Here is an 8,969-nt window from a genome sequence, read left to right as displayed (position 1 = left end):
CAGTTAAAACATAAATCTCCTTCCTACTCCCATCCTCCATCCAATGTGTTTCATTTTTATGAGTTCAATAAGAAAACAAGTGGCAATCAGAGATTTAGTCTAAAAAGTGTATTTACAATATCAGTTCTCAGAGAACTGATTTTAAAAAGTTTTAAAAAAGTATCTGCACAATAAAACTCTCAGACACACTAGGAGTGCTATGATAAAACACCAAGTAGACCAGAATGTCCAAACTTTCTAGAGAAGAAAAGTGGAATCATTGGCTAATATTTTTAAATTGCATTCAACAGGAAATTTAAGTTTTGAGTTCTTTTCACCTTTGTACTTCTCAGAAAATAGAATTAAACCAGAACACTTCATTCTTTCAAAGCCTCTAGTCTGAAAAAGTTTAACTGTATTACTTCTTGCTTCCAATGAATATAAAGCAGAGTCCTGGTAGGCACATTTTGTATACCTGCAATAATGCAGAACTGAACAGTTCCATCTGCTCAATATGAAAACAAAAGTCCCGTAAACCTCCCATGGTGAGTATAATACTTCAGCACTAGCACCAAACTCTCAAATACGAAAAGATACCAAGAACACCACTAGCAAACAAAAATGAGCTCTCAACCAGGAGCAGTAGTTCACGCCTGCAATCCCAGCACTTTGGCAAGCCATGGTGGTAGGATTATTTGAAGTCAGGGATTCAAGACCAGCCTGGGCAGCACAGCAAATTCACATCTCTACAAAAATTTTAAAATTAGCTGAGTGTGGTGGTGCACACCTGTAGCCCTAGCTACTTGCAAGGCTGAGGTGGGAAAATTGCTTGAGCCCGAGTTCGAGCTTGTGGTAGCTATGATCATGCCACTGTACTCCAGCCTGGGTGACAGTGAGACTTACATAATTACAGTTTTCCCTGCTCCTGTTTACATGAAAATCACTAAGTTCAAATGCTTTCAATCAGCAAGACAAAAATTAAGTGAAATATGACTTGGCCAGAAAATAGGCAATGGAGAAACAGGCACTTCCCACAAGAATAAAAATGGCCAATAAGCATATGAAAAAGATTCAAAAGCACTAGAAACCAAAGAAATTTCATGAAAACAATCAGATTTTCTGCTTAAAGACCAGCAAAGTCTCTTCCCCTCCCCCGCGGCATGTGGCGGGGGGAGGAGAAACAGCGGCAGCAGCTACAGTGGCAGCAGTAGTAGTAGCAGAGGCTGTAGCATTGGACACCCTCTTCTCCCGCAAACCGGTTCCTCTTCCCCCTTCTTCTCACTGTCTGTTTTGTGTTTGATGAGTTAAAGCAGGAGCGAGAGCCCGAGCAGCGCCATAAGCAACACTACCATCATCCCTAGCACTGTGGGTCCATGCCCCAGCGGCAGGCCTGGTGGCAGAGGTGGTGGTGGCAGAGGCAGCGGCACCGAGGTAATCCAGGTGACTAATGTCTCCCCGAGCGCTAGTTCTGAGATGCAGACTCTCTTCGGTTTCCTAGACAAGACTGACAAATTGTGCCTCTTCCCACCGGATGATTCACCTTTGCCAGTTTCATCTCGTGTCTGCTTTGTTAAGTTCCGTGATCCAGACTCAGTAGCTGTGGCACGGCATCTGACAAACACTGTATTCATTGACACAGCTTTGACAGTCGTACCACATGCAGAAGGAGTTATTCCTGATGAGGCTAAGGCTTTGTCTCTGTTGGCACCAGCTAATGCAGTGGCAGGTCTTCTGCCCAATGGTGGACTTCTGCCTACTCCTAACACACTTACCCAGATTGGCGCTGTTCCACTGGCTGTTTTGGGGGCTCTTACTCTTGATCCCACCCTTGCTGCACTTGGGCGTCCTGGAGCAAACTTGAACTCTCAGTCTCTTGCCACAGATCAGTTGCTGAAGCTTATGAGTACTGTTGATCCCAAGTTGAATCATGTAGCTGCTGGTCTGGTTTTACCAAGTCTGAAATCGGATACCTCTAGTGAAGAAATAGAGGAAGCTATGAAAAGAGTACGAGAAGCACAGTCCCGAATTTCTGCTGCTATAGAACCAAAGAAAGAAGAAAAAAGAAGGCATTCAAGATCACGCTCTAGGAGGAGAAGGGGGACTCCCTCATCTTCTAGACAGGTGGTCAAGAAACAGATCGAGAGGGCAATCACATTCTGAGCCTAGGAGTCGGCGACGATCCAAAAGCCCAAGACGGAGAAGATCTCATTCCAGAGAGAGAGGTAGAAGGTCAAGGAGCACATCAAAAATGAGAGACAAAAAGAAAGAAGACAAAGAAAAGAAATGTTCAAAACCACCACCAAAAAGTTACAGCACAGTCAGATGTTCTAGACGTTCAAGCAGAGAGAGACAACAATGCAGAGACAGGAGTGGAACAAGATCTCCTAAAAAGCCTCAGTCTCCTAAAAGAAAATTGTCTCGCTCACCATCCCCTAGGAGACATAAAAAGGAGAAGAAGAAAGATAAAGACAAAGAAAGAGGTAGGGATGAAAGAGAACAATCAACAAGCAAGAAGAAGAAAAGTAAAGATAAGGGAAAGGACCAGGAAAGAAAATCAGAGAGTGATAAAGATGTAAAACAGGTTACACGGGATTATGAAGAAGAGGAACAGGGGTATGACAGTGAGAAAGAGAAAAAACCAACAGAAACAGGTTCCCCTAAAACAAAGGAATGTTCTGTGGAAAAAGGAACTGGCGATTCACTAAGAGAATCCAAAGTGAATGGGGATGATCATCATGAAGAAGGCATGGATATGAGTGACTGAGTACTGCCTCTGTGGGAATCCAACTGTATACCTGCATCAGTGTCATTCATTCATGTAATTTCTTAATGCTGTATTTGTTCATCTCAAATCTAGATGTATACACCTCTGAGTTATAAATGGTTATAAAGCTCCTGTTACTGATGTTAGTTATTCACATCAAAAAGCTTTTAGAAAATGGTACAAGGTAACCAATTCTTGTCATGGTGAAATCTGATTAACCAGGCAGTTTTACTATTCTGGTGCTGCTTCATAACAAAAATGAAAAGCTGCATGCGTCTACAGCAGGCATGGATTGTTTATGTCGTATGATCTCCTTTATTAAGTAAGTTCACTTACAGTATTTCTATAATTTGATTCATTGCCATAATAGAGCCATGTAGGAAATGCACTGATTGCATGTTATTGTGGCAAGAATATCCTAAATGTCATTAAAATCCTTCAACATGATGGATCTACTTATGGTCTTGTTTGTTGACATGACAAATTAACATTCTTACAGTTACATCTGGAAATGAGCATTTGCAATAGATAATCCTTTAAGCTTTGTGGTAAAATTTTGTGGCTTTTGTTTAAGTTTGAAAGGTTATTATGCACTAACCTTTTTTGGTGTCTAATTAGGGTTTAAATATAGAAACAAGATTTCAAATAAAACTGTCTTTGGCAGTGAGTAAACAGCATATTTTGAAGTAGAGTTGTATACTTTTTCGTAAGATGTTTGGGAATTTTTTTTTCCTGAAGTTAATAATTTATTCCATATCTACATGAGTGAATGTTATCTACCTATCCTAGGTCCATCTTAAAGGGGAAAGAAAAAAAAACATCTCTTGCCCTTATTTTGAATTTTCAGTAATTTAAGTTCAGTGTTGGTAAAAAAGGGGTAGTGCATTTTAAATTGACCTTCATATGTGTGCGACCCTGGCTGTGGGACCCCGACCCACGGAGGCAGGCACTCAATAGACTCGAGGCAGGACGCATGGTGACCGGTACCGACTTTATTGGGATCTCCGGGCGACTCAAGCGGGAAGGGAAGAATCGCGCGCGCTTTCTTTGTTCGGTTGACTTTATAGGGACAGAGGGCCTGGGGCGGTAGGAGAGCTGACCTGGCAGGTAGTAATTGGCTAGGTTGATTGCTGGGCAGGARGCCTGCYGGGCRGGAGCTTGTGGGACGGGAGGTTACRGGAGAGCTGGTGGGGCGGATGGTGRTTGGTTCAGTGGGCCGCTGGGCRGGAAGGTTGCTGGTCTTGGGTCCGGCCAGGATAGAGTGAGATAAGGGACCCTCCCTGTGGGGGAGGAAGGGCCTTCCTTTTCGGGAATTAGGCCCTTTCCACATGGCTGGGGAACGGGGCCAAAAGTCCTCTACCAGACAATATGCTTTTAAAATAAGACAAATCTACTCGATAATGTACCTTTTATTTGATCTCAAGTTGTATAAAACCAATAAATTTGTGTTACTGCAGTAGTAATCTTATGCACAGTGATTTCATGTTATATATACAAAGTAGTTAGGCAACTGTTTTCTTAGTCACAGAATTTTCAAGCTTCACTTTTGTGCAGTAAAAACAAAAGTAGGCTACAGTCTGTGCCATGTTTGATGTACAGTTTCTGAAATTGTTTTACAAGACTTTGATAATAAAACTCTTAAATTTATGTTCATGTTCCTGAAAAACTGTATTTATTTCTGCTATTGAATGTATGACATTTACCTCATTAATTTCACAGATTCTCTCCCTTTCTGTCCATGTTTCAGTATAGTAAAAAGAGGAATTCTTAAAAAACAAACAAACAACAACAAAAACAAAGCAAAACAAAAAGCCACCAAAGAGGACAAATGGAATGAAGAAACTGCAGCACTGTCCCTGTTGGTAGAAGCAGAAACTGAACCAATTTTCCTCCAGGACCATTTGAAAATTTCTATTAAAAACCCTAAAACCATTTTATGTTATTTTCCTCCAGAAATTCTACTTCTGTGAATTCAGTCGAAAAATGCCTGCTCAAGTCCATAAAATGTATATATAAGTAAATTTATTTCTGGGATGGCAATGATTAACTTAATATACATCTAACTATTAAAAACGATGATGCCAAGTATATATTTACTGCCATAGAAATATGCCTAAACATCATGACAAAATATGATTCTACTTTTTATTTTTTATTTATTTTTGAGACAGTGTCTCTGTTGCACAGGCTGGAGTGCAGTGGTGCCATCTCGGCTCACTGCAACCTCCACCTCCTGGGTTCAAGCAATTCTCCTGCCTCAGTCTCCCAAGTAGCTGGGATTACAGGTGTCTGCCACTGTGCCTGGCTAATTTTTGTATTTTTAGTAGAGATGGGGTTTCAACATCTTGGCCAGGTTGGTCTTGAACTCCTGACCCTGTAATCCGTCTGCCTTGGCCTTCCAAAAAGTGCTGGGATTACGGGCATGGCACCTGGCCAATTCTACTTTTTAAAATGTTTATATGCATAAAAACGTATAAAAAGCAAAAACCAGAATGTTTTGAATGGCAAAATTAAAGTTTTTATTTTGTCTTCCAAATTATTACAAAAAGAATGTGATTCTCTTTATAATCAGGGAGTATATTATTTTCCTTTATTTTTTCTCACGTATGTATCACATGTAGTCTAGAGAGCTTGAATCCCTGCCTCTTAAGGTAAATCAGCCCATTTCTGTGTCTATAAATTTGCCTTTTTTGGACATTTCAAATCAATGGAGTTATACAATATGTGGTCTCTTGTCTGGCTTTTTTACTTAGCTAATGTTTTTGAGGTTGGTCCATAACATGTAACATGTTTTGGTAGTTTGTTCCTTTCATTAGTAGAAGAAATTCATTGATATATATACCATATTTTGTCAGCAGAGAGCCTTTTAAACTTGGATTTCAGCTTGCTGTGGTCTAAATGAAACCCTCCAAACACAGGACTTACAGGGGAATCTGCTGTGCATGTCAAAATAACTACTTATCAGAACCAGCTTTGTCATCAGGAGCCTTAACTGCTGCAGACATTTTTATCATTTCACAACTTCTTATGTACAAGGAACTTTTGTGCCACTATAGATCAGGACTTTTGATACATCCATTTAATAAGTATTAGAGTGCGTCTGAGTGGACAAGAAAGTGAAACCGTCCATACTACATTGCATATTTTCTCCTCCCCCATACTGGACCAGGGAATCTCTCAACTTTCTAGAGTATCCTGTCTTAATACTGAACAGTATCAAGATCCTGCTGCCTTTGTTAGGCAGATTTGGAGGGGAGGCCCAACAGCAAGGGTAAAGAGGAAGAAGAGAGTGCAGCTTGTGGAACAGGAAGCCCCCTGGGGTCTGCACAATGCTCCCAGCTGTTGAGAATGTTGTGGATGGGGAAGTGCTGATGGTGTCCCAAGGCAGCCTAGTGCCTCCATTGGGCCCAGGTCGTCTTGACTTTGGACCCTTACCCAAAGATAGAAAAAAAAAGGTAAGAGATTATTCTCCAGTTCATAAATGTAATGATTGAGTTCTCACACTCGTGTGAGATGCGCCTATCTCACCCTTGTTACAACTTCAGCACATAGATAAAAGCTTTGTATTCTTTAAAAGCTTCTTAAATGACTTTTCTAATTAGATAAGAAGATTAAACAAGTTAGAAAAATAAATCACACATGCATGTCTAAAGATAAAGCAAAAAAACAAAAACATCAAAAAAACAAATCTGTGGTCTAAAGATACATATTCATTGTGCTCCAGAGGAACATATTATTATCACAGATATCTTCCTGTCTATCTCACTTCCCTTTCCCTCTTCCTCCTCTGGTATATTCATTCCTTCATAACACTGAGCTCACCTACATGGTTCCGTGGGCTTTCCGCTGTCCCACGGGATCATATTATCTATTCACTAAACTTATCCCTGTTTATATCACAAACACATATGATCAAGGAGGAGTACATGATAAACACATGAAATATTATCTACAAAAGAAATCAATGGACTTAAAAAAACTAGAATACACTTTTAAAGGTTTCATTTATCCGGATCACTTTATATAACACAGCAACTAATGCCAAATAGCAGTAAGAAAATTAAGAATAATCTTTCTTCCATAAGACGTTGTTCATATAACCTCTAAAGCTGAAGCTCCATTGTTTATAAAAAATTGAGCAAATGACCTAGGGATCAGTTCCCCTGAGTGTAAAATGAAATGTATTAAAAGAAAGATATGGTTGGACCTAGATACTTTCAAGTAGTGTTTCCAGAACCACCAAGATTCCACAGAGGGGCTTCAGGGGTGGGAGATGGGAGGACGGACCACCCTTCCTCAGAATTTCAACTCTGCCTTTACCTACTTCATGTATTTTACTTTTAGAAAATACAAATTATTTACTTCTTAAAAATGGGACACTGGCTGAGCATGGTGGCTCATGTCTGTAATCCCAGCACTTTGGGAGGCTGAGGCGAATGGATCACGTGAGGTCAGGAGTTTGAGATCAGCCTGGACAATAGGGTGAAATGCTCTCTCTACTAAAAATGCAAAAATTAGCCAGGTGTGTGGAGGGCGCCAGTAATCCCAGCTACTTGGGAGGCTGAGGCAAGAGAAGTTCCTGAAGCTGGGAGGCACAGGCTGCAGTGAGCCGAGATCGTGCCGCTGCACTTCAGCCTGGGTGACAAAGCAAGACTCCATCTCAAAAAAGAAACAAACACTGTAGTCCAAGCTACATTTCATAGTACAGTGGTGGGGCAGTACAGCTATCATCTCAACTACTTTAACCTAAAACATTACTATAAAATGAGTAAATGTTGCCAAGGTTAAAAAATTTCTGAATTAGCCACAACACAGTTAGGAAGGAGAGTGGTGGAGAGTGGAATCTATGAAATTACAATGTGCTCCCATGTCTCAGGACACTGTTTTTAAAGAAGAAGTCACTCAGGGTAGTAAACTCCACAGTGCTGTCAACTAAGCTATCAAAAGCACTAATTTAAAAAATGTGCATGTAACACTGCATAAAGCAGAAATTGCTTTCTGGAAGGATAAAGATCTTAAGATATATATAAATAAAAAGTACAAATGCTTAAAGAGTAGTACAAGTAAAATGTGGGAGTTATACAATATACAATATAAGTAAAGAACTCACTCATCCAATTAATAAAGTAAAGCTTCATGAAGAATTTCAGGTGATATTTACTTACAAAACTGAAGAGGTTAAGATTATCCTCCTATATTCGTCTTAAAATTATGAGAAAAGACATCCTAGTTTTGTCATGATACTTTACAGAACACTTAGCAGTTTCCATAATGCTTTAACTTACTTGCCAGCCCATGCTGTTCCTTTTGCTGTCTTGTTCTATCACTTGCATAGTGCTATTTCTTATAAAAAGAGTATATATTTATTGCTTCCATTTCTTTTCCCACCTTCAAGTCAATGACTCTTGGGCCCACGCAGTCTGGTTTCACATCCTATCCCACTCCTTAAAATAACTTCATTTCAAGTTAACTTTTTAAGTCTTTTCTCTGAATATTTGAGCACTATTTACCATCCCCCAATTCTTGAAAGTACATTCTCTCTCCTTGGGCTTCTATACTGCTACATTTTCCTGGTTAGCCTAACTACCATGCCTTCAATGTTAGTTCAGATTCCTGTGAATTTCTGTGGTAAGTCCTGCCTGATAAAAAAACTGGGTTAGATATCCCTCCAACACATTCCCACCATATCATATCTTTGCATTTGCCCTCTCAAATCACTTACCATTCTTTCTGAATATGTCACCTTGCTACTTATCTACCCAACTAATGTGCAAATTATTTGAAGTTAGGAATTACGTATTCTCCATTGTTTCTTAGAATAGCGTCCAGTTTGTTCAATGAATAGTAGGTTCTCCGTTATCAGTTACAAGTACAAAACAAAAAATGTACACTGTAAATCTCAAATCATGATTTTGAATTCTAGTTTGTTGAGACTGTTAGATAATACCAAAAACAGTGAGAAAGTTATAGTGGGTATTTTTAACCAGCTAGCATCAGTATTCAAATTAGAGTTGAAATTTAAATAAAGAACAAACTGTCTATGATAGAACAGGAGGAAAAACACTAAGAAGCAAGGAAACCTTGTATAACTTGGGACAAATTATCTGGGTCTTAGTATTACCTCACAGAAGCATTTAAACTGTAAGCACTATATAAATGTCAACTGGCAAAGAGAATCTGTTAAAGACAAAAAAAATAGTCAAAACATGAGTTTAATGTATTTTAA

General features: G+C 39.5%; 1 protein-coding gene and 1 pseudogene across 1 annotated transcript; both read left to right on the top strand.

The window, feature by feature from the left end:
- The first annotated feature begins 1,142 nt into the window (after nt 1–1,142).
- LOC108298057 (serine/arginine-rich splicing factor 11-like) lies at nt 1,143–3,551 on the top strand. Its single transcript, XM_037735658.1, is given in 2 exon segments — nt 1,143–2,096; nt 2,098–3,551. Coding segments are annotated over 2 exon segments (1,290 nt in total). The 5' UTR covers nt 1,143–1,452; the 3' UTR covers nt 2,744–3,551.
- Nucleotides 3,552–6,205: 2,654 nt separating this feature from the next.
- Nucleotides 6,206–6,298, top strand: LOC119469835 (annotated as a pseudogene).
- Nucleotides 6,299–8,969: the final 2,671 nt, after the last annotated feature.

This window comes from Cebus imitator, unplaced genomic scaffold, assembly GCF_001604975.1.
Source record: "Cebus imitator isolate Cc_AM_T3 unplaced genomic scaffold, Cebus_imitator-1.0 Scaffold878, whole genome shotgun sequence".
In the NCBI taxonomy this organism is placed as follows: Eukaryota; Metazoa; Chordata; class Mammalia; order Primates; family Cebidae; genus Cebus; species Cebus imitator.
Note: the sequence above shows the minus strand (reverse complement) of the source record. Positions and strands in the feature narration are given on the sequence as shown.